Source organism: Acipenser ruthenus, chromosome 34 (assembly GCF_902713425.1).
Source record: "Acipenser ruthenus chromosome 34, fAciRut3.2 maternal haplotype, whole genome shotgun sequence".
In the NCBI taxonomy this organism is placed as follows: Eukaryota; Metazoa; Chordata; class Actinopteri; order Acipenseriformes; family Acipenseridae; genus Acipenser; species Acipenser ruthenus.
In genome coordinates this window covers 5,141,367-5,167,985 of record NC_081222.1, presented here as the reverse complement: position 1 = coordinate 5,167,985, position 26,619 = coordinate 5,141,367, and the positions used below count along the sequence as shown (strand labels likewise).

General features: G+C 39.9%; 1 protein-coding gene and 2 non-coding genes across 5 annotated transcripts in view; all 3 read right to left on the bottom strand.

Moving 5' to 3' along the window:
* LOC117970691 (transportin-2) overlaps positions 1-26,619 on the bottom strand; it is a 124,803-nt gene that overhangs the window by 55,531 nt on the left and 42,653 nt on the right. For 2 of the 3 annotated variants that reach the window (XM_059007248.1, XM_059007250.1), the window contains exons 2-12: positions 25,278-25,504; positions 23,952-24,079; positions 20,226-20,301; positions 19,526-19,675; positions 14,526-14,632; positions 10,940-11,073; positions 10,714-10,795; positions 6,208-6,330; positions 5,959-6,077; positions 5,296-5,356; positions 4,051-4,225 (exon numbers count right to left, since the gene is read on the bottom strand). In XM_059007248.1, the coding sequence (XP_058863231.1) occupies positions 4,051-4,225; positions 5,296-5,356; positions 5,959-6,077; positions 6,208-6,330; positions 10,714-10,795; positions 10,940-11,073; positions 14,526-14,632; positions 19,526-19,675; positions 20,226-20,301; positions 23,952-24,050 (1,126 nt within the window). In that variant the 5' untranslated portion in view covers positions 24,051-24,079; positions 25,278-25,504. The remainder of the gene's footprint in view (positions 1-4,050; positions 4,226-5,295; positions 5,357-5,958; positions 6,078-6,207; positions 6,331-10,713; positions 10,796-10,939; positions 11,074-14,525; positions 14,633-19,525; positions 19,676-20,225; positions 20,302-23,951; positions 24,080-25,277; positions 25,505-26,619) is intronic. The other variant, XM_059007249.1, reaches the window with a different exon arrangement.
* On the bottom strand, positions 5,437-5,505 carry LOC117970695 (small nucleolar RNA SNORD41). The gene has a single exon (XR_004544402.3). It is a non-coding gene; the product is annotated as a small nucleolar RNA SNORD41 (small nucleolar RNA).
* On the bottom strand, positions 19,924-19,993 carry LOC117402098 (small nucleolar RNA SNORD41). Its single transcript, XR_004544399.1, has one exon. It is a non-coding gene; the product is annotated as a small nucleolar RNA SNORD41 (small nucleolar RNA).

The window sequence follows — 26,619 nt, the reverse complement described above, 5'->3', positions numbered from 1 at the left end:
TCAAATCTGTTCAAAAAGCGCAACACTCACTCCTAGTACAAAATATTTATTAGATTAAAAGATTGGCGTGGGAGATTGGCCGTCAAGCGGTCGTCATATGAATAATTTGAAGACTTCTATAAATATTTTGTACTACGAGCGAGTGCTGCGCTTTTGAACAGACTAGAATACAACTTTAATAGCTACTTCAAGTTTGTTATAGGTTTAAATATGCAACAACGTAATCTACATTCTCTCTATTTCACACACACACAGACGCGCACCCCTCCTCCTCGTATTTGCTTAAATTAGCAATACAATCATACAGTAGGGGTTTCAAAAGGGTTATCGAATACGAGTGACTGTAGAAATTGATTCTAATGAGAGCACACACCACCACACACAGTATCTGCTTCGGCGTAAACAAGTTATAACAATTATTTACTTGGGTACCTTAAATTCCAAAGGAATTTCCCTCCATCTTTGCTCCTTCAATGAGCGATCATGATAGGAAATGTCACTTATGTCAGACACACGGGTGTTCCTGCCACATCTCCACCATCCTTTCCTCAATTTTGAGGCTCCACACCTTGCGGGGCACAAAATTTCTCTTTGTCGCCATTGCTGCTAGCTTGTCCTATTGGCTACTGGCAGTACTCGTCAAGAAATCGGCCCGTAGCCCCTCAAACATTTCATGAATTGCTTTGGTCAGGGACTAAAGTTTCTGACATATAAAAAATTTGTCAGGACGTCGTAAGAACGTCGGGAGATCGCAGACGCCACTCATCTAATTTCAAGACACTGATCATTTTTTATTTTTCGGGATAAAAATGCTGCTCTGCCTCAGGTGTGTCAATCACCAGGCTACGTGTATCAGTTTGGACGGCAGGGATTCCTATTGGTTAAGAGAAACAAAGTGCTACCTAGCAATAGCCAATCGAGTGTGTTTTGAAAAGCAGTGCCCACCCATTGAAAGAACGTTAATGATAAAAGACGGTGCTTGCAGGTTTTTTGGAGTGCAAGAGGAAGAAGAAAAAAAGGTTAAGCTGCATTTTTTTTTAAATGGGAATAATATTGTATTAATTTTTTAATACATAAAACCAAAATCCCCACAACACAATTGAGCTCTCTAGTAGTAGTATCAACTCGAGGAGACGGCAACATCTTTACAATACCGTTTAAAATAAATTCAAATGCCTAAAGTTTTAGGCAAGTTCTAGTAGTACATAGACTTTCTGATGATCTGCATTGGTGTATGTGCTTACTACATTTCACTTCATTTGACCGAATCCTTTGTGTGACGAGTGTGCACTGATAATACTTCTTTAGTTCGGTAAATTAATAGAAGTCAGTGATGAAAAGTATAGTCGGTTTATAGTCAAAATCTAAATCTTGAACATTCACTGTGCCTTGTTCGTGCTGATATTTTCGAGTTTATTTGTTGTATGTTTTAATTTACTTACAATCACGTTTGCTAGCGATCATTGTTTAGGGTACGGGCGGTTTCTTATTTAATACTCTGATACGCATGGCAGTTTTCAGAACTTGATCTCTGGTATCGTGTTTTTTATTTTTATAGAAAAACATAATTTAAGACCTTTAAGACCTTCAACTGAAAATCGGTCATATTTAAAGACCTTTCAAGGCCTTAAAAATTGAAAAACTAATTTAAGACTAAGACTAAGGATCCGCGGGAACCCTGTAATACTCACATTTTAAATGGAGTCCCCCAAGGGTCAGTCTTGGGTCCTCTCCTGTTCTCTCTCTACACCCGCTCCCTGGGCCCCTCTTCACATCCTATTGTTTCTCATACCATTTCTATGCTGATGATGCTCAGATTTTCCTCTCCTTCCCCACCTCTGACTCCACCATCTCCTCCCGTATCTCTACCTGTCTGTCTGCTATTTCCTCCTGGATGCACTCGCATCACCTCAAACTCAACCTCTCTAAATCTGACCTGCTTTCTTTCCCTCCTCCTCCCCCTCATCTGATCTCTCTCTCTGTTCCTCTGGAATCTACCACACTCTCTCCATCTTCCTCTGCTAAGAACCTCTGAGTCACCCTGGACCCCTGCCTCTCTTATTCCCAGCACATCTCCACTCTGGCACGCACTTGCCAATTCTTCCTGAGCAACATCCGAAGAATCCGACCCTTCCTCACCAACTATGCTACCCAGCTCCTGGTCCAGGCCTTGGTACTCTCCCGCCTAGACTACTGCAACTCCCTCCTGGCTGGCCTCCCTGCGTCCGCCACCCGTCCGCTCCAGCTCATCCAGAACTCCGCTGCCCGCCTGGTGTTCTCTCTGCCTCGCTTCTCCCACGCAACTCCACTACTCCGCTCACTCCACTGGCTCCCGATCACCGCTCGCATCCAGTTCAAGACTCTTGTACTAGCCTACAGATGCCTTGACCAGACTGCACCCAGCTACCTCCAGACCCTCATCTCTCCCTACACCCCCACTCGACCTCTCCGCTCCGCCAGCACTAGAAGACTGGCTCTACCTCCGCTACGCTCCCCTGCCTCCAGAGCCCGCTCCTTCTCCACCTTTGCTCCGCAGTGGTGGAATGACCTTCCTACAGATGTCAGGACTGCCCAGTCCCTGACCACATTCCGGCGCATCCTTAAGACTCACCTCTTCAAACAGCACCTGTAGAACTCCACTGTTTTTATCCTGGGACACTATCACCCTTCCTTAAATGCACTTTAGTTGCTCTTATCTGCCCCCTATTTTACTGCATTTAATCCTGTACTTCAGAATACTGTAATCTGCCAAGTGTTTAACCTGTAGTACTTTGTATTTAATCATATCCTGATGTAACTATCACTGTTATCTGCTGTATTATTGAATTGTATTTTGTCACACTTGTACTTTGCTTGAACAAAAGTCATTGTATTTATCTTGCTCTTATTGTATTACTTGTATTGTAACACTTGAAATGTATTTGCTTACGATTGTAAGTCGCCCTGGATAAGGGTGTCTGCTAAGAAATAAATAATAAAAATAATAATAATAATAATAATAATAATAAGAATAAGAATAATAATAAAAAATGGATCACTTTCCTCCGGTACAGTTCCCTAAGCACTTAAGGTGGCTGTGGTAAAGCCACTGTTCAAAAAAAAGAAGTGGACCCCTTAAGTCCTTAATTACAAGGAAATCTGCCATTTTTAAATATGGTTCTAGAGAGAGTTGTTGCAAATCAATATACAGATTTCTAACTCTTAATATAGCGTATGAAAAATGTCACTCGATTTCATGCTGCACTAAGATAGCCCTTGTTCGAGTAGCAAATGATCTGTTGATAAGCTCCGACTCAGACTTTCCATCAATTTTAGTTCTCCTAGATCTAAGTGCTGCTTTTGATACTGTAGACCACTCCATTTTATTGAAAGGTTAGTGGGATTGTCAGGAGGTGTCCTATCTTGGTTCAGGTCTTATCTTTCCTCTATTGGGGAGGTGAAATCAACAGTCTGTGAACCAACTAAAAACATATGGGACTACCCGAGTTGGTCTTTAGCAGTCTCTCATTAGAACTAAAACTAGAAGTGAAATTTGGGGGTCATCTGACACTGATCTATCATTTGAGACTCATATGGAAAGCTACCAGTATCCTTTTATCATTTGAGAAATATAGCTAAACTTAAACCTATTTCTATAACCTATATCTAATGCTGAAAGACTGATGCATGCCTTACTTTCATCTAGAATTGATTATTGTAATGCACTTTGTTGTAATTTTATTCAATTTTAGTTTAAAACTTTTTCATTCAGAAACTTTTTTTTAAACAATTAAAAACCACAATTTCAGATTCTTTATTAAACTGTTTAATTTAATGGTCTAATCGTTGGCAGTTCTGTATGCGACACATCTTGGGATCCTTTTTTTATTTTATCATGATTTTCTTTGCTGTGTCTTGTACAGTGCTTTGAGAGTTACTTTTTGTATGAAAGGTGCTATATAAATAAAATTTGATCGATTGACCACTTTGACAGACAAATGTAATGCCAGCTCATCCCTACAACCCTCCCCACCCGATTCTCCCCCCTTCCCCACGGTTCCCCAGACTCACGCAGGTTCCAGTCGGACAGCGTGTCGTCATCATCGTCGTCCTCGTCTTCGTCAAAGTCCTCTCCCTCCTCGGTCGCATCCCCCTCGTGCTGCAGAGTCACCGTGCGAGACTTGTGGAAGCGCGGCTTGATATCCTGCTCACTGTCTGGCACAGTTTCGTCTTCCTCCACATCGCCCTGCAGATACAGAACAGAGAGCATGCTTCAGGAAGGGCGGGAGGAGGGCTCCCGAGTGGCGCATCCAGTAAAGGCGCTCCGCGCGGAGTGCAGGATGTGCCCTATAGCCTGGAGATCGCTAGTTCGAGAGGTGAGACGAGGATACAGATAATAATTGGGCATACTAAATTGGGGAGAAAACCGGTGTAAAAAATTGGCGACTAAATTTATAAAACAAAAAAAAAAAAAAAAAAAAAAGCGAGAGGGTACCTGCTTGCCTATTGCAAATGCTAGTTTGAGAGCTCTGGAGACTAGACTCGCTTTGTTCCTGAAGACCGTCACATTACTAAAATTTACACACACCAGTCGCGCGATAAAAGTAAAAACGAGGCTCAATCCAAGCGAAGCAAACCCTTGCCTTCCCAGAGAACTTGTTTATTTATTGTATTTTTATTATTGCTTGTAATGTGTCTTGCAACACTACCAGCAAGAATAGAGAAGAAATCTGCCTCGGGGGGGGGGGGGGGGGCTCAAGAGTGGTGCATCCAGTAAAGGCGCTCCGCGAAGAGTGCAGGATGTGCCCTATAGTCTGGACGTCCCCGGTTCGAGTCCAGGCTATTCCTTTGCCGACCGAGGACGGGAACTTCCAGGGGACGGCACACAATTGGCCGAGCGCCGCCTGGGGTTAGGTCGGCCAGGGTGTCCTCGGCTCACCGTGCACCAGCGACCCCTGTAGTCTGGCCAGGCGCCTGCGGGCTTGCCTGTAAACTGCCCTCCGATGCTGTAGCTCTTGGGTGGCTGCATGGTGAGTCCGCAGTGTGAAAAAAAAGCAGTCAGTTGACAGCATACACTTTGGAAAACAGCGTATGTTTGACATTGCCCTCCCAAGTCAGCGCAGGGGTGGTAGCGGTGAGCTGAGCATAATAAAATAATTGGCCATTCCAAATTGGGAGAAAATGATTCAAATAATTGACAACGATTAAATTTATAAAAAAAAGAAATCTGCCTCAACAGTAAACATCACTATTTATTTGATCCACCCATACTGGTTAAAAGTGGATAAACTGATAACATACGAGACAAATCCTCACCTTTAACAAGATGATATCAATCTCAGAGTACTTCATCCCGTTCACCAGGATTGGAATAAGCCTGTATGTAAACAAAGGTCCAGTTAGACAGTACTGACCGGGTCCGACACAGAATCAGAACCTCTATAGGGAAGGGGAGGTCTAGATCAGACAGTATGAATACTGAAGCTATCACTGTGCATCAAGCTTGAACTTGTCCATCACTTCCAGAGCACCAGCACAAGACAGAGTAAAGTACTGTGGACTAAAGAGATTATACCAAATTCACTAAAGTAAATGTTAGTGATTTTGAATGTAAACAATGGGAGACCCTTTTAATATTTTTGTTGAATTGTTTCTGTGCATGGATGAAAGTTCCCCTACTGCACATGTAGTTAGTACATTGTTTGAAAACCAAGAGTAATAGAAGCCTCTCAGTGTATTCATAAATGTATAAATGTTTGTCAATTGTATAGGTTTTAGTATTATGTAGTCTATTAGTGTTTACAGTTATAGAGCACTTGTTTGTGCTTTACAATGCTTACCTATGCTTTTACACTTTGCTGTGCTTTTACTATGGAACGCTAAGTGGAAAGACAGAGACCTCTGTCGGTCTCTCCTCTTCTAAAAGTTTATCATAGTAAAAGCTACAAAAAAACAGACAGGAGACAAACAGAGACTCACTGCACCAGGTGTCCACTCAGCACCTCCTTGCAGATGGGCTGCTCTGCCAGAGTGAGCCAGAACTCACAGGCCTCCAGAGCCACGTTCTCATCACTGTCTTGGGTCCTCTGCAGCATGTACTGAGGAGAGAACACACAAACAGTCACATTGGGGTTTATTGTATGAATTCCCTGAGGTCGCCTGTATGTTGCTTTGCCGAGTACTAGCTCACCTGTTCAACTCGGCCCCAGTATTTAGTCCCAGACTCACCTGTATGATGCTGTGCATGTGTGGAATAAGTCGGTCTATCCTGACCTCTAGCAGCATCACCAGAGCTCTGCACACATTCTTCCTGACCTCAGAGTCCTCGTCCGCAGCCAGAGCAAACAAGTGCTAAGAGAGAAAGAAAGAAACAGAGGTTATACACAGCGGTCCAGATAAGCTGCATACCTGCCATTTTTATGCATTTAAAAAAATAAATCAGAAATACGCACTAAATTTAAATGGAATGCGTAAAAATACGCATAGCGATTTTGCTGCACAGTTTGTTTGTCTCCCCCTAAAACTTCCACATCTCCCAGAATAAAATATCTTCAGTTACTAGGAAACTGTACAGAAGAAAAAGCAACCCAAACATTATCCAATCTCTGGCTAGTCCTGTTGTCTTTGCAGCCAATCACAGTAAGAATAAGAAATTTGAAGCTACAGGTTGAAGCATAAACACCCCAGTCCAGATACAAATCCCACTGGAAACACCGTCTGAGGCAACAACTAAAAAAAGATGTGTTTAGAAGTGTTTATTTGTATGGCTTTCTATTGAAGTTGTAAAATGTTCGCTGAGTTTAGGAATTTAAATGTTAAAATGTAAGTAACACAATTAATTTGCAGAGTCAGTGCGATACCTCTGGAGCGCTGGTTATACATTAAACAAACATTTAGAGACCATTAAACTGAACTAACAAGCACATCGGAGATCCCCAGTACAGCCGGAAAAAAATAAAAATAAATTAATATAAATAAATATAAATATCAATACATATTACACACACACACAGTGCCATGAAAAGTATTTGCCCCCTGTCTGATTTTCTGCATTTTCGCATATTTGACACTGAATGTTATCAGATCTTCAACCAAAACCTAATATTAGATAAAAGGGACCCTGAGTGGACAAATAACAGAAAAATTTGATACATATTTCATTTATTTATTAAAGAGTTATATAACACCCAATGCCCTCGTGTGAAAAAGTAATCCCCCCCCGCTTAGACTCAATAACTGGTTATGCCACCTTTAGCAGCAATAACTGCAACCAAACGCTTCCTGTAGTTATTGATTAGTCTCTCACTGCGCCATGGAGGAATTTTGTCCCTCTCCTCCATGCAGAACTGCTTCAACTCTGACATTTGTGGGTTTGAGCATGAACTACTCATTTCAGGTCCTGCCACAACATCTCAATGAGGTTTAGGTCTGGACTTTGACTAGGCCATTCCAAAACTTTAAATTTCTTGTTCTTCAGCCATTCTGATGTAGACTTGTTTGTGTGTTTCGGATCATTGTCTTGCTGCATGACCCAGCTGTGCTTCAGCTCACAGACGGATGGCCTGACATTCTCCTGTAGAATTCTCCGATACAGAGCAGAATTCATTGTTCCTTCAATGATGGCAAGGCGTCCAGGTTCTGATGCAGCAAAGCATCCCCAAACCATAACACTACCACCACCGTGCTTGACTGTTGGTATGAGGTTCTTACTGTGGAATGCAGTGGTTTTCGCCAGACATAACAGGGCCCATTTCGGCCAAAAAGTTCCACTTTTGACTCATCTGTCCATAGAACATTGTTCCAGAACTCTTGAGGACCATCCAGGTGCTTTTTGGCAAACTTGAGATGAGCATTCATGTTCTTAGTGAGCAATGGTTTCCACCTTGCTACTCTGCCATGAATCTTTTGCCCAGTGTCTTTCTGATGGTGGAGTCATGATGTTGTTCTAGGGTTCTTTGTGACTTCCTGGACGATTTTACGCCTTGCTCTTGGAGAGATTTTGGCAGGACGGCCACTCCTGGGAAGACTCATTACTGTCTCAAACTTTCTCCATTTGTACAATATGACTGACTGTGGTTCAGTGGAGACCCAGAGCCTTAGAAATGGCTTTGTAATCCTTTCCAGACTGATAGGCATCAACAACTTTTTTCCGGAGGTCTTCAGGAATTTATTTTGTTCGTGGCACGATGTGCCTCTAGAACACTGTGTGCTGACAACTTCACTCTGATGGTAAGGGCCAAAGTTAGTCAGATTTATATTGGGCAGGGCTGGCCCAAATCAGGCGTGGTTAACCAAAGTACTCAAACAGCTGACCCTAATTATCCCTTTAAATGGGTTGAGTTAACTAGGGGGGGGAGGGGGGGGGGGGGAATAACTCATACCTGAAGATTGCATGTTTGATTACCTTGCACACCAAACAAATGAAAGAAGTACCAAACTTTCGTGTCATTATATATATATATTTTATATATATATATATATATATATATATATATATATATATATATATATATATATATATATATATATATATATATATATATATATATATATATATATATATATATACACACACACACTACCGGTCAAAAGTTTTAGAAACACCTCAATTTTTCCAATTTTTTATTGAAATTTACGCAGTTTAATGTCTCAATGTACTCTGAAATTAAAGCATAGAACAAATAAACAATTGGAGATAAAAAAGAAATCATGGAATCGTTTTGTTTAACAAAATTTAATCTAAATTTTTGACTCAAAGTAGCCACCTTTTGCAGATATAACAGCCGAACACACTCGTGGCATTCTTTCTACAATGGAAATCGAATATTGTTCAGAAAGTTCTTCCCAACACTGTTGCAGAAGTTCCCACAAATTGTAGATTGTTTTGCTTTCACCCTTCTGTCCAGTTCATCCCAAACCAGCTCGATGGGGTTTAAGTCTGGAGACTGTGCTGGCCATTCCATGATTTGAAGCCTACCGTCTTGTTCTTTTCTTCTAAGGTAGTTCTGACATAGCCTGGAGGTATGTTTTGGGTCATTATCGTGCTGTAGGATGAACCCCTGACCAACTAGGCGTATACCAGAGGGTATTGCATGGCGCTGCAAAATGCTGTGGTAGCAGTTTTGGTTCAGGGTGCCACTCACTCTGTGCAAGTCGCCAACTCTGGATCCAGCAAAAGAGCCCCAGACCATCACGCTTCCTCCTCCATGTTTGACAGTTGGTGTCACACACTGAGGAACCATCTTTTCGCCTACTTGACGGCGTACAAAAACCCTGCGTGATGAACCGAAGATTTCAAATTTTGATTCATCGGTCCATAAGACCTTCTTCCAGTCTTCAGTAGTCCACTGGCGGTGCTTCATGGCCCAGGCAAGCCTCTTTCTTATTTTGCCATCTTAGCAATGGCTTTCTTACTGCCACTCAACCTGTCAAACCTGCAGCTCGAAGTCTTCTCTTCACAGCTGAAACTGAGACTTGCTTACTTCGACCAGTGTTAAGTTGTGCTTGAAGCTGTTGTCCTGAGCCACATATCACGCAAGCTGTTGACTCTCAGAAACTTGTCTTCTGATTCTGTTGTGGCTTTGGGTCTGCCAGACCTCTTCCTGTCAGTTTCCTCCAGTTTCCAAGTGCCTTTTGATGGTGTAGGAAACTGTACTCACTGACACCTTGGCTTTCTTTGCAATTTCTCTAAAGGAAAGACCTACACTTAAGGGTTATAATGGTCTGTCTGTCTGTCTTCCTTTGTTAATTGCCTTTTTCTCGCCATTATGAGAGCAATATACTACTTCCTGCAGTACAATACTGTCCAAATAATGCTTAAGAGGATGTAGTAACACAGTCTGTTCCAACACTGCTTTTATACAGACAGAGGGTTTGTAAGTAATCAACAAAAGTTGGGACACCTGTAGGAATTGTTAGCATCAACTTTCAAGGCTTAATTTACTTCCATTGCTGCAGAACAGCTGTAAGTTGTTAACCCATTACTTGTTCCCTGAAAAAGGCCTTTTTGTATAACTCTGAAATGTACATTATTTTTCAGTTTTTGGTAACTTAAACTTTTTTTTTTTTTAACCTCTGGCAGTTTACCGCTTACCTTTGTACCATTTCAGGTTATTCACTGGACTTGAACTGCTTAAATTTCAATAAAAACTGGAAAAATGGGGGTGTTCTAAAACTTTTCACCGGTAGTGTGTATATATATGTATATATATATATATATATATATATATATATATATATATATAAAAACACACAAACTGTCAGCAAATATTTAAATTTGCAGTTCAAAGTTGAAGGCGTTGTTTTGCAAGTGCTTTCATTAGTGTGAAAATCCAAAAACATGCAGCAATTAAAGTAGGGGTGTAACGATTCACTGCATTGATGAATTGATACATTCTTTACAAACAAGATGTAGCGAATTGTAATAGAGGTTTATATCGTGATACAAGACCAAAAACATACCAGCATAGCTCATTGTAGTTCACCAAGTGGTTCTTGAATGAAGCAGTGTATTTTATAGGTGGTATGAATACAACCTTAATTCATTAAATAGATCTTTTAACATGAGTCCATCATTAATTGAACATTTGATCTTATTATGCATCAGAAATAGCCCATGAGGACCATCACATATTGTGATAAATATATCATGACCTGCATATCATGATATCCGTGTAACGTGGCTCCCCTGACTGCATGCACCCCACTATACAAAAGCACCACAGCCTGACTCACCTCAATAAACGTGTCAATGTTGTCCATCAGAGCTTGTGCTCTGCCAATGATGAACTGGTTCACACAGGCGATGGCATGAGATCTGAAAGTGCAAGGATGACAGAGAGTAAGAGAGAGACAGCATTCATTCAAAAGCTAGAGCCAAGAAAGAATATTTCATAGTGTCTCATTTAAAGTAAAGCCCAAAAAAGGATCAGAAACAGGAGTGCATGGGTGTTGTTCTGACCGGATCTTGGGGCTGCAGTGCTTGAAGAACTGCAGGAATTTGGGGATCATGATGTTCAGAGGTCTGTTGAGCGCTTCGCTGTCCAGGAGTTCAGAGGAGTCTTCACAGATCTTCTGCAGGGCTCCAAATGATCCCTATTTAAAAAAAAATGTGTCCGTTTTTCAACACGTCTTCACACATAAAACACACACGACACTCAGATTGGAGCCTATGGAAATACCCATCTACTCACAGAAGTACAATATCACACACATGCATGTAACATGGAATCAATATCAATTCTAGGATAACCAATTCATTCCATTTGCCTTTGTCTTGATTTAAATTTAACTAGCCGTGAACTAGCCAAACCAAACTATTGGGATTATTTTCTAAAACAACTCTAATTTATTAAAGAAATAAAAAAATAAATAATAACTCAAGTTACAGAATTAGCAAAGGAGGGGTTGGTGAATTTGTAATGTGGCTACAAGTTCAGCAAGTACAGGGGAGTACATAAGACTCCCACTGCATAGCAGTTTGATCCACTCCTGGTTTTGCGGAGTTTAATTAGACACACCTGAGCATGTTACCGATGTTCTGTGGCTAATCAAGCTCGTAGTAAAACCTAGAATGTGTGAAACTGCTATGCAATAGGAGTCTTGTACCTCCTTTCCACTGTACAACCGATCCAGCCCGGCACGGCTCAGGAGTCTGGTTGTGTTTCCACTGCAGAGCCAGAGCTGTGCAGCTGACGCCACACGCAATGAACGTGTCGAGTCATGCAGATCATGCCGTGTGGAGAGGCACTGTGAGTCGAGAATGGCAGATACAGAAGTTATGCTTGTGTTTTCCTTCATTCTCAGTCTTTACATATCCAGAATTATTTTTATTTTCTGAAAGCGTACAAAGCATGTATGGGTGGAGGGGGCTGCTCAAGGACAGTTTACACTTTGATAAAACTCAAATTACATAGCTTGAAATAATCACATGCCTTCCTCCAAAAGTACTGTACGAAATTGGATTTGAACACTCTACATATTTCTTGCTAAGTATTTGTAGTTACCAAAATATTACGCCTTGAACTAACTAGTCTAAGAAGAATACAATCCCGGTTGCACCAATATGTACTTTTCAGTTTAAACAGTGAACACATGATTTTGTTGGGGGGGGGGACTTGTAATAAAATATATCTTAAAATCACTTGAGCTGTCTCTTGGAAGATAATATCAGGGTTCTCCCCAGGCCTTTTCAGCCTGGCGAAGTGGCTGTCGCCAACTGGCTAAAAAAACCTGATCCGCCCGTCTCGCAGGTGCTACTATGCTTTTAACAATAAGGATTGACTGCGCTTCTAGCAGACTAGACCACTTGCACGTTGCTGAGTGAAAAACAAAAAAAAGAATCTTGGAACCACATGACAGCTGTCTTACGTCTTGACACATTTAACCAATCAGAGAATTGAAGGGGCGGGTTTTCTGTGTTAGCTGTTCAGTGTGTTGATATTGTAGCGCGGGGGCAGCTGATTTGCAAGACAATGTGGGAATGGACCCGATTATGGACTGTAGAAGAGTACTCTGTAAATAATGTGTGTTTGTAAACTGTGTTATTCTTGTTCAGATCTGTTAGCATTCTCTGTGTGTTTTGGTGCTTGTGCGAGATATAATGTGATAAATTATTATTATTTATTTCTTAGCAGACGCCCTTATCCAGGGCGACTTACAATTGTTAGAAGATATGACATTATTTTTACATACAATTACCCATTTATACAGTTGGGTTTTTACTGGAGCAATCTAGGTAAAGTACCTTGCTCAAGGGTACAGCAGCAGTGTCCCCCACAAGGGATTGAACCCACGACCCTCCGGTCAGGAGTCCAGAGCCCTAACCACTACTCCACACTGCTGCAGACAGACTTTTAAAAGAAAGCAAAACGTTTGATTTGGTGTACATATATTAACAGTTTTAAACAAAATTAATAAAAAAGGATGGGGGGCGTGAAGGTTACAATTAGGTTTTATAAAAAAATATTTATAATGTTTCGCTCCTCAGTTTTGTCTTTTGCCAGTGTCTTCAGTTCTGTCAAAAGAGTTTGATTTTCCCGCTGGCATTTATCGTACCTGCAGCCGTGATGTAACAACGGACCGCCCACTGACTTTACCCTGCCGCGTTTGGTGTGAACAGTACTGCAGCGCGGCGCGCAAGCAGGTGGCATGCTCGCCGCGTCCGGTGTAAACGCCCCTTAAGCACTTCGAGAAGCTAAAATGTTAGACTGCTAAAAAAAAGATTTTTTTCAAGAATAGTGAGAATGAATGCAGGGTTTTCATAATAAGCCGGCGATCGGCGCAATCCACCGCCTAATACTATAATTGCGCTGGCTACTTTATTAAATATTAAGATTTTCAGGTATTATCATTCAGTCCATTTTGTCGTATTAATGTACTGTAAGTTGATACAGTACATAGCTATACAAATGCACCAAGAAAAAAAAAAAAGCATATTCCTTTTGTTATGAGATCGTAAAAATATATGTACCCAGGAGCTTGTGAGATATTGGGGGTTCATGTATGAGGCTGTAGGCCTTTAAGAAGAAAGGCGTGATGGGATATCAGCAGAACACTTGTCAGATGATATACAATTACAAATGCTTAAGTGCAGAGGTGCTGGATTATTACAGTCTGGTTTCATGCAACAGTTATGATGGTGACCAAACATGTGTGAGTACTGTTGTGTTAAATGGTTAAAATGAACAGCTGCTTTAAAAAAATATAGAACAGCAAAAAACAAAAATAGACATGCAGTAACATGTGAAAAGGTTACAGTTTTTTTTTTTTTTTTTGCTTTTTGTCTGAACTCAAACCTATGTTATCTTTCTCCAGTCAAATCGTAGAGTGCCTAAATAAGCATGGCAATTTACCATAATAAAAAATTGAAAATGTATAATATAAAAAACAGCAACCAGTTTACCGCTTTGGAAATCCATGAGCCAATTAAGTCACAGATTATGATCCTCTTGAGGGCCATAGACAAAACAATATTATCAAATTTGGAACCAGTGCTCAAATGCTGCAATCCCTGTGTGTTCGTGTACAATACAGGATACAATAAACCAGTCAAATGTGGCTATTTTCACACTCACTATGGTGTGGAATAACATTTTGAAAACTTAAGGCCTGTTTCTGAGGTTAGCATTTTTTATGTGTGCTTTTTTGGGGCAGGAAGTCTTGAAAATAAGTATAGTGTGTATGTTTGCTGTAATTTTGGACGCACCCTTAACTGAATACAACTGAAATGCAACGAAGGGCTGCACTTCTCTCCTCTGACTCGCTGCACGCCATATTCGGCTTTCTCGAGTGTACCGATTAAAGCAAAGCAGATTAACCCTGCCCCTGGCAGATGTATTGGGAGGCCAGAGTTTTACGCTTTGGTTCTCACTCAGCTTGACAAACAGCCAGTGGAAAACCACCCATACCATGAGGGTCTGGGGCCCTCCTGGCTCGGATGTGCCAGTGGAAAGGGTATTTTTTCCATCCCTGGAGTATTGTACCGTACCCATCATGACAGATTAGGGCACGGAAATACAATGAACGTTAGACACCGTATTACCCACCTCGCAGGTGTTGTAGTCCTCAGAGTTGAGGAGGTTGCAGAGCTGAGGCAGCAGTTCAGGCCAGGTCTGCAGCTCTCCCTTCGAAGCGATGGTCGTGATGAGGATCCCTACAAACAGAGAAGGTGAGGAGGGTAGAACAGTGATGGTAAAGCAGGGTTAGAAACAATAGTGATACTAGTAGTAGGGCAGCAGTTTAGAGTAGTGGTCAGGGCTCTGGAATCTTGACCAGAGGGTTGTCGGTTCAATCCCAGGTGGGGGACACTGCTGCTGTACCCTTGAGCAAGGTACTTTACCTAGATTGCTCCAGTAAAATTTAAAAAAAAAAAACTGTATAAATGGGTAACAATGTAAAAATAATGTGATATCTTGTAAGTTGCCCTGGATAAGGGCATCTGCGAATCAATCAATCAATCAAATTAATTAATTAATTAATACATACTAGTCCATCGGGCTAGTACCTTTTGAAACTTGTTAGTCCCGATGTAAACTTAAGTCATTATGTGAAGTGCCTAAGTTGGAATCAACAGTTGGGGTCCCTAAAAATAGGCATACATTTTAAATTTTCCTAAAAAATAACTTAGTAATTTACTTATTTTGTTTGTTTTAACAAAGGCACCTTAGTAAATGCTCCTACGGATTGATCAATCAGCTGTTTGCTCCCCATCACTGAGCGATTACTGAACGACTACTGTACTGTGTGCTGAGAAACTGACACCGACAGCACCAGACGGGATGACAGAGGAGAAAAATTCTCAGCCGTGTCACCTTGCCGACCATGAAGCTCAGTTTGTGGAGTTGGGTGTTACAGCCTTGAGTGATTAAATAACTATGAATTACTACCTACAATTAATGTACTCACGTACATATGCGTGCGGTCTTCACTAAAGTCCTTTTTTTTTTTTTTTTTTTTTTTTTTTTTTTTAATTAGCAGAGAGAGAAAACTGCTTCAGCAAGTACAGTAGAATCTGCCAGAACTGACAGATGCTGAATCTACTAGGTTGGATACCAAAGAGAGCATAACAAATACAAAAGAAACAAGGGAAATGAAGATATTTTCAAGAAAGCTGGGAGACATTGTATAAATGGATTTTAATATGTGAAGGATCGCCTTCCGGTTTGACAGAGCCGCCAGTGAATGTTTTACTTTTTAAACGCTGCAATAACTGTTCTGATTGTGAAGCACCCACACTAATTTGACAGAACAGGTGATTTATTTGCACTATGAGGGACCTTATTATTCCCCATTGGTGTTTGAGCCCCGGAGCACTCATGGAATTGCACCTATTATCAGCGATTAAAGCCTGGTTTTCAAATGAACGGACTATCATTCAGCTTCCAATCACTTAAAGTATGCCGACGATCAGCATTCCCTCTGGCAACAACCTTCACACTTTACAAGTTACTATCATAAATATCAACCTCAAATCAAGACTCCAAAATCGAGGTAAACATATCATTTTGAAAGCATTCTTGCAAAGCGTTAACACAAGAACATTCACGTCTGTCAACTCTTGCAGCTGATTCGCCAATTTCGTGCTGCGTAGACCTGCCTATAAGCTCCAAGTCCGCATGAACGTAATCTGCAGGGCAACATCACTGCATGATTCTAGTGAAAACACCAACGATGCTGCACCTGCTGTTGCTAGCCAAGAATGTTTTAAAAGTGTTGCTATCCACCCAAACCATTTACCTGCCATGAACAATCTCTTCAACGTTAGTTTATTATTGATCAAAGATTAGTTCAGAGATTGTAGATCCTACCAAAGTTTTCGTTACACTGTGCTGTATGTGCTCCGTGCGCTGCCATTGCTGGCAGTGTCACGTGAGCTGTTCAGTGTGTTGATATTGTAACGCAGGGGCAGCTGATTTGTAAGACAATGTGGGAATGGACCCGATTATGGACTGTAGAAAAGTACTCTGTAAATAATGTGTGCTTGTAAACTGTGTTATTCTTGTTCAGATCCGTTAGCGTTCTCTGTGTGTTTTGGTGCTTGTGTGAGAGCTGAGAGACTGCTGTGTGTGTGAGCGTCACTGAGGGGGGTGGGAGCAGGTCTGACACGACCAGTCAGAGAGGGAGTATTAATACCCTGTATCTTCTTAAACAAGGGATTTAGGGGAGCTCCCTAATAAAAGCTGAATCTCAAAACAATATTAATACAATACAGTAATTGTTACAGCTCTGTATAATGGTATTTAAAACAGGATTAATGTATCCGTCTTTTTACATACCCACCCTTACTCTGGTCCCATCGCAACGGATTACTGTATTTACATAAATTCTGATATTTCAGTTAGGCCATACTTTTAATGTGATCATGCGAAAACTGAAAAACTAGTAATAGCTAATAAATAATAATTGTCAGCCTATGTGGGATGATTATGTGGTTAATGGAGTGAGGTAACCAGTGGTGTACCACAGGGATCAGTATTAGGTCCTCTGCTATTCCTAATCTACATTAATGATTTAGACTCCGATATAGTAAGCAAACTCGTTAAATTTGCAGACGACACAAAAATAGGAGGAGTGGCAGACACTGTTGAAGCAGCAAAGGTCATTCAAAATGATCTAGACAGTATTCAAAATTGGGCAGACACATAGCAAATGAAATTTAATAGAGAAAAGTGTAAAGTATTGCATGCGGGCAATAAAAATGTGCATTATTAATATCATATGGGAGATAGTGAAATTGAAGAAGGGAACTATGAAAAAGACCTAGGAGTTTATGTTGACTCAGAAATGTCTTCATCTAGACAATGTGGGGAAGCTATAAAAAAGGCTAACAAGATGCTTGGATATATTGTGAGAAGTGTTGAATTTAAATCAAGGGAAGTAATGTTAAAACTCTACAATGCATTAGTAAGACCAAACCTAGAATATTGTGTTCAGTACTGGTCACCTCGTTACAAAAAGGATATTGCTGCTCTAGAAAGAGTGCAAAGAAGAGCAACCAGAATTATCCCGGGTTTAAAAGGCATGTAGTATGCAGACAGGCTAAAATAATTGAATCTATTCAGTCTTGAACAAAGAAGACTACGCGGTGATCCGATTCAAACATTCAAAATCCTAAAAGGTATAGACAATGTCAACCCGGGGGACTTCTTTGACTTGAAAAAAGAAAAAAGGACCAGGGGTCATAAATGGAGATTAGATAAAGGGGCATTCAGAACAGAAGATAGGAGGCACTTTTTTACACAGAGAATTGTGAGGGTCTGGAAGCAACTCCCCAGTAATGTTGTTGAAGCTGACACCCTGGGATCCTTCAAGAAGCTGCTTGATGAGATTCTGGGATCAATAAGCTACTAACAACCAAACGAGCAAGATGGGCTGAATGGCCTCCTCTCGTTTGTAAACTTTCTTATGTTCTTAAGTTATATCATCCGAATATGTAATATCCAACTAATAACTTCTATTGGATTTCTATCCTTTTTAGTCAGAACTTAAAGTTAAGTTTCTCAGGATGGTTAAAGGCAGTGGAGATGCCAGGGTTTTACACAATAGTATAAAGCAATGATATACAGACCACCAGTTAAGCATGCAGTCTATATCTATGATGTAGTTATGATAGGATCCCAGACAGGCGTCACAAAGGTAAATATGCTTATATATAAATGTTATATTTATTATACACAAAAGGATGATTGAGAATCAGAGGCAGAACCAAAATAAATGTCTTGTATGTTTAAATGTAAAGCAAATTCTAAAAGTGTTGAGATACTTGTTTTGGAATATTGTTTCAAAATTGTATAATGCAACAAAAACACATTAAAACAGTTGATGCGTGGCCTACAGTTTCTCACTGATAATTTACCCTCTCATTAAAAAGCTACAGACAGCGAGTCCCAAACGTTAAACATGTTACTGCTGTTTATAGGTAAGAACTCAATGAAAATATTGTCTTATTAAAATAATAACGTATTGCATGTATAAAGCGCCTTTCAAGAGATCAAGGCGCTGTACAACAGTAGCAATACAACAAACCAAGAAAAACAAATACAATCAACACCAATACATAAAAAAGAGAATTTAAAAAGCTTTAGTATAGAAGTACATCTTCAGGCAATATTTAAAAACATCAAGAGAAGCAACACATTAGGATATCGTTCATTATGGTAATTGTTTACTTGTTTAAAAAGTGACCTATTTTTTGACCTCATTGGTACAACTGGCCCCCTTTGCTAATGGCATCTTCAGTTGTTTTTTTTGTTGTGGGGGAGGGGGTCGCAACCCGATATAAATCTACACATTTTTGTAAAATGACCTTACACTTACTTAAAAGATGCAACGTGTTTCAGTAAATTCAAAACGCCCAATAAACTTTGCATCCCGTGCAGAGGGAGAACATCATTAAGTGAGGTTGGCATTGCAGGGGAGATGAAGGGAGGTTTCAGTTCCGAGTGACTGTTTTGTAAGCATTATGAATGCTCATTCACCACTGCTACACCCCGTTAGAAAATGTACTTATTTATTTCTTACCTGCATTTTTTTAACGCAACACTGAACATGAGTGTGTATGTGTACATTTGTTTTAAAAGTACTCACCCACAGGACTACTGAGACAGACATCAACTAGTCCTCATCAGATTTAACTAGCTTCAGGCGAGCGCGAGTTTCTAACCCTGTAAAGCACAGGTAGATCCCTGGGTTCCAGAAACAGAGCACTTGCTGTTTTCTAAACAGCCATTTAAAAATGTGTGGCTGACAGAAAGCACAGAAACAGAGCTTTCTTTAACCTAAAGTTTTATAAGAACAAAGTGTTTTTTAAAACTGCACACTTAAGACCTGTGTAGCTAACAGAAGTGCCTAACGGCTAAGATTTACATTATTATATTGTTAGCTACAATTACTTTAAGGGTACCTTTTATAACAAACACACACTATGAACTCAACAATAAAGCAAACAAACGCAAGTGTTTCTGAAATGAGCAGGCGAGGGGAGGTAAGGGAGAGAGAGAGAGCGAGAGAGAGAGAGAGAGAGAGAGAAGCAGGCAGGCAGTCTTACCGATAGTGGCTCTGATGAGCGGAGAGGAGTCCCCGATGTTGTTCAGGCACTCCTGTTTGATGAAGTCAGCTACAGCAGGAGGGAAGTTCTGGTAGTGTGCCTTCACATTGTTCTTCAGGATCAGACCGCTGAGGGAGCGCGTGGGCTCGTCTGCGGGGCAAACACAGCTACGGTAAACTAAACACTTAATGACTGTGCCAAACACACAAAAAGGTGATCTATAAAAGATGGGGACAACAGAAAATAAAGCCAATACCAAGTGATTTAACCACTCCCCTATTCCCATTTTAGCAAGTGTACTCAAATAAACTGGTCAAGTTAAAAAAATGTTTATTGAGCTTGTAAAAGACTAGTAGTTTGTAGTATACTGTTTAGCACATCAAATATAACTCCACCCTCTGGATCAGACAGTATGAATACATTGAACATCACTGCACAATCAAATGTCACGCTATCCATCACTTCCAGAGAAAACTATAAACATGTTACGATGGTGAACGACATGGTCAAAACTGTCAGTTTATATCCTATATGTTTCATAACATACAAGAATTAAAACAGTGACTTCGACTTTCATCTGAAACAAACTATCGGATAAAAGTAATCCAATACAAAACGATACATTTTCGGATGACTATCACTTGAATCTACTACATGCAGTGGTGAAATCAATACATTAGGAAAAATGCAGTGAACTTACCTTCAGATTTGAGTCTGGTCAGCACAAAGATCAAGTAGTTGTTGAAATCTGGGTACTGGTTCAGCTGTTCCAATTTCTGCACAAGCAGGTTAAGGATGTAAACACACATCTACATACACTCAGCTCTTTTTAGTCTAAAACGGGTGGGATTTTTCTGCCTGGATCTTATCAGACAAGAATATAAATAAACACTTAATGAATGAAAACTTGTTAAAAACCAAATTCAATGCTGCAGATGCAAACAAATGTGCATAAAATAAATGTAAGGCCACAACTCTCCTAAATTGATCTATGCAGTGTAAATAAACTACATTCAAAATGTGTGCCCCCCCCCCCCCCCAAAAAAAAATTTTGCATAATTTTAGGGTACAACAAACTTTATTTCTATGACCTTATCCCATTTCTAATGCATTTCCTTCACTTGTTACTGTGCTTTTGAACTGACCAAATACCCTTATACTGGGATAGACGGTATCAACACCAGGGCCTCTGCATTGAATAACAATCAGGAAAGGAAAAGTTAATCTTGTCCATTCGAGTCCTATTCTTTCTGACATGAATAGCAAATCCCCAGCTATTATACCCTAACACCAGCTTAGTATCTGAAGCACACGAAGGAGAGATTGCTAATAACTGGGCTGCACTGCAATGTACTATTTGTTAGTGATGTAAATCGAAGCCCGACGTGGACATAGATTATTGTGCAAATTCTAATGACAATTATCGATCATTATTGAGTTAAAATACTTAATAAAAAAATAATTCCCTCACAGTAACAGTTTAAAGGAACGGGCTCCCAAGTGGTGCATCCGGTAAAGGCGCTCCGTGTGGAGTGCCAGCGACCCCTGTAGTCTGGCTGGGCACCTGCTGGCTGGGCACCTGCGGGCTTGCCTGTAAGCTGCCCGAGAGCTGCGTAGTCCTCCGACGCTGTAGCTCTTGGGTGGCTGCATGGTGAGTACACAATGTGAAAAAAAAGCAGTCGGCTGACGGCACACGCTTCGGAGGACAGCGTGTGTTTGTCTTCGCCCTCCCAAGTCAGCGCAGGGGTGGTAGCGGTGAGCTGAGCCTAAAAATAATTGGCCATTCCAAATTGGGGAGAAAATAAAAAAATAATAATTTAAATATAGCACTCTCCAATTTTTATATTCCTGCCATCACTAGCCTTGTTTCATTTCAATTTCAAAAAGAAAACTGGACAGGATTTATTGACTAACACAGCAGTCAATAACCACTCTGGGCTCTCCTTACTGATTTGTTGATATGGGCATCCGGGGCGGGTTTAGTATCCTAGGAGTTCTCAACTGATATTGTTAAGAGAATGAACATTTTGTGAGTGTCCAAAATGAATACAAAAAATCTACAATAATTACTGCAGCGGAGCGCATACAATAACTTTGCATTCTATTGGTAGCAAACTATTTTGTCCAACCTGCAATGTTTTATTGGATCACATACACCGAGCTACGATCCAGCAGCAAATAGACTGAGACAGCAATCAAAAACGAAAAAGGTTGTATTGCTACAAAACAAAAAGGTAATTTAAAAATAACTTTTTTACAGCGGCACATGACAACGTAGTTATGCTAAGTTATTAGTTTCGCTCAAGACAGATGGCTACAGTTGGGACTGATTTAAAACAAAATATGTATAAAATACATTAACAAAGCAGGTTACTCTTGATCTCTGCATCATCATCCTGTATTTGTTCATAGACGCATAGTCTCAGTAACTTTTAGAAGCAACAACACACAGATTACGTTCTTGACAGTAAGTTAATATATACAAGACACGTTTTTAAATTCATGGAATATTCGATTTCTTTAAAATATTATCATTTTGTTATCGTGGGGTCCAAATCGATAAATAATTTGATTATCGATATCGTTACCACAAGAAAACCACTGTTCTCACATTGAAAACTGAGCAGGTTATTTATGGAAATATATTTACACCCGAAAGTAAATACCAAGGCTGAATTGCATACAAATATTTTGCCATTTTCTTAAAACAAAGTCACATGTATAATCTAATTTTCCTAAAACACCACCAAAATGAATGAAGCTGCGTTAGAGAATAAAAAAATTCACACACAGAACAAATGCATTCATTTATAGGAGCAAAGGTGTAGCCTATGTAAGGTGTAAATCAAATTACAAATGCCAATTACACATTTCAGGTATATAAAGGCTTAATTTCTTAGTGTATCCATACTGAGGCAATTGTGGCCAATAGTCATGTGCAAAATTATACAATGGAGCAGAAACTACTTCAGAGTGAATATTTGGGAGCAGAGGAAAACAGGTGCATTGGAGTGGAGAGAGGGGGCAAGAGATGGGGCAGAGACAGCAGACATGAGGAGAGAAGGGTTAGTGGTGGATCAGCCAACACAAGAAGGTCGAGCTGTACACCAGCGAGCCCTTCCTCATTTTGAGAAGAAAATGTTAGACCTGTCGAAGAAGACACTTAAACAAAACAAAAATGTACATATCATTACTTAGACAGGAAGCAAGAGAGAAACATTTATAGAAGTTAGTTTTTAAAAAATAAAAATAAATAAATAAAATACTGTTTGACAATGTGTGAATACTATAAATCACACATTAAATGTCACACACATGCAAAATTCAATCTTTTGATTTGTATAATGTATATTACGTAAACAAACTTTGTATTAAAATCGACTACCAAATTGTTATACGTAGCAATGCTATATGGCGCCGCTGCTGCTGTGTATGGAGCAGGGTATATTATGCCAAAGCACACGGGGGGTGGGGGGGGGGGGGTGAACCTATAGCAGTTGTATTGCTTCAGTAAATATCTACTGAATACAAAGTGTACAAGACAGTGTAAGAGAAGTGCTATGGTAGAATGTTTGAAACATGCAAAATATACAGCAACACTAATAATTTTTATTTCAAAAACTGAACATTGCCACCCCAAGGAGATCGTGTTACCCAGAGGCAAACCTTTAATTTCTTAATCCATGTCGACAGCAGAGTTGTATAGTGTAAGCTGTATTGAAAGAATTGTCTCGAAACCCCTCTGCTGTTTTGTTAAATGCCCAGACGACCAAAAGGAAAATTGAATGCAAACTGTGCAAGTGACTGTGTTTGTTTATATATATAAAAAAATAGTTTATATGCAAGTGCCTTTTCTTTTGCCATTCCCCCCTAAAAATGTTTTAATTCCCCCCCCCCCCCCATTGGCTGCAGCATAGGGGGGGGAAATACCCCCAGCACACAAATGAAATTCATGCCCTGCTGTATGTATCGCAAGCAGCATCAATTACATGTAAATAAACATGTATTTTAAATTTTAATTATAAAAACATGACATATACACAACGTATTTTTAAACTACATGTGAATGTTTTATTTCATTTATATGGATTTCCTGTAAAATAGGATTTCCAATCAAATATAAACAAGTAGCTATGGTGACATCACCAGTAATTATTCAAATTAGTACCAAAGGTTCCAACCTTCCTACTGTAATGTGTTCCGAACCGTCGAAGGTCAGAATTTACCCTTTGTTGCAGCCCTACAAATCAGTAACTCCAATGAATCAGAAAACTGACACAAGTATACAATAATACACACCTAGGACAATGTAGCCCCCTGTTTGTCATCCCCCAAAAATCCACAAACATACAAACTTTCATGCCTGTTTAGGTGAATGGTATGCCCAGTGCCCCCTGATTCATGACCCCCAATCAGGAAAGGATACTTGCTGGACGGCACGCTGTGTTGCTGTGTTGGGAGACTGGGAATCTTTCAGCAGCTGTAGTACTTGCTGCAGCCCCTGTTCATCCGGCTGCCACTCCATCGTAAAAAAAACACAGCGCCAAACACCACCTAGAATAGAAAGGGATACATTTAATACTACAGATCAGAACTACAGATTCAAGTACTTAAATACACAAAAAACAGTTGCCAAGCGGTACCAAAGTCCTACAAACTGTACTATTTGTTAATGGCATGGTTAATACTGCTTGAAACATTAAACAAATGTTCGAGCAACTTCACTGTATTTATATTGTTAACAAAACAGGTTTGATGGACATTTTACCAACCACCACTAGTAGACGGGACAGACACTATGAGGTTAATTAAGTTTTTTTTTTTTTTATTGTTTTACGCAGCTAAACCCACTGCTTGCACGTTTGCAACAACAAAGGCTTGTTTTTAATTTAACTAACTAGACATTCCTTGAACAAAGTATTAAACAAAACCGTGGCTCTATGAAAAAAGAATTATAAATGTAATTAAATTTAAAAACACACACACATATACTAGATGGATATTTTTCACGCATCCATCCACGGTGCTGTAATAGTTCATGTTCACCATGCTTTCTGCACTATTTTTGTTCTCGATCTTCTGCCCCTCTCTCTCCACAGCTACATCAGACGTATTAAATAAACACAAACACTTTGATTGACTTCTGCTGTATACAGTATCCCAAAAACTAGATTGCATTGCACAGCATGTACGTCCGTACCTTCCACCCCTCACCTGGTCTCTCTCCTGTTAGTTAAACCGCCCTAATCCCACATCCCCCCCCCCCCGATCCACTTTCGCAAAGCTATGCACCGGCGTGTCTCCAGTAATCTCCGCCCGGAACAGGGATACTATCGCCTTGGCTGGGCCCGCTTCACTGCATAATCCACACCCCGGGTTTGTCCCTGCCACTCTACAATTCCCCCTACCCGAATCAGACTGCTCGCACACGTGTCTCAAGTCTACTGGAGTCCCCGGCTCGAACGCCAGCGAGCAGGCCGCAGCGGCCTCTCTACCCACCGACCCCTTCTCTGTTTCTCTTTGAGAATCGGGAAAGAAAGCACCACGTTTTTTTTGTTTGTTTTGTTTTTTTACTAATTGGGGAATATAAATACCCAAAAACTGGCGCTCGTGCCAAAAATGGTAACCAAACTGGAGCCCGATTTAAATGGTCGTGTGTTTAAATTATAAATGCGCGCGTCTTATTCTCACTCGTTCCCTCTGCAAAAAACAAAAAAACAAAAAAAAACCCGTTAGTTCCCATATCCGTTACCTGGAGAAGTCGCCGGCAGTCCCGTGTCCTATCCGCCGCGTACTAATATCCCGTTGACGTGCTTATTTATATTTATATGTGTATATTGTACCCGCTTCTCCTGCTGCTGCTGCTGCTGCTGTTCTTCCTCCTTTCCTCCTCTCGCGGTGCCGCTGCTGCGCCTGCTTCTCTCGCGCTCACGCTCGGAACGTCCAGTCTCGCTCAAAGGAGACGCTCGCGCTCTCGCTCTGCGCGACCAAGGGCAGAAAAAAACAATCCATCCCATCATTCAATGCGTTAATCAATACAGGCGCCCGCTCAGAGGTGTAGCAGACGGCACAAGAAACAGACTTTTCAACAATTTCTAATTTTGTAACAGATCTTAAGAACCAATCTATGATTATGTGACAGTTGATATATATATATATATATATATATATATATATATATATATATATATATATATATATATATATATATATATGCGTGTTTATATATTTTTTTACGTTGTTTACATCTTTATGTATCTAATAGAGCTCAAGGTTCTGTTTGTAACTATGCTCACAATTGGCTGATTCCTAGACAAATTATTTATGCACTTTATGACTTTAAGTATCAATGAAAAATTACTACTTCATTTTTAAGCAATGTCTGTATATTGTTTCCTTCTTTCTATTTATTTGTTATCTTTAAAGTTCATTTTGGATGATTTTGTGTTTTTGTATAAATCTGTCCATTTGCAGCAGTTGTTATTTACATGTAATTTATATATATATATATATATATATATATATATATATATATATATATATTGGTACACAGCGGTTTTTCTTTTTCTCAAACTTTACATATATTTTTACTGCTGCTTAAGAACGATAACATATAAACTATAACGAAAAATAACATCACAGTGCTTCCAAGACCTAACAAGATTTACCAGTCTTTTGAACCCAAGAATATCTCCAACTTATATCAAACTTGCAAGATCAACATGGAGCAAGACAAGATTTACCAATCATATTTATTTCATTCAGAACTGTTTCAAAGTAAACCTCACTCCTAAAGGCTTCAGAATGAATTTCCATCCAAGCAACAACCATAGAGGATATTACAGGAAAGTGCAATCTACTTTATTTAAATGTAGTAAAAGTATCATGAGGCATATATCAAAAATTATCAATATAACATACAAAAACTTGACCATGATATGATAACTTCCAAGACATGCTTAAAAGATATGTTAAATAATAATGATTTATACAACCAAGCTTGTCGCCTTATTCACAATTTATATGCAGATATCTATGATTTCATGAAAATAAATAAAGGAAAAAAATTGATTAAGCTCAAGGAAGACTATAAG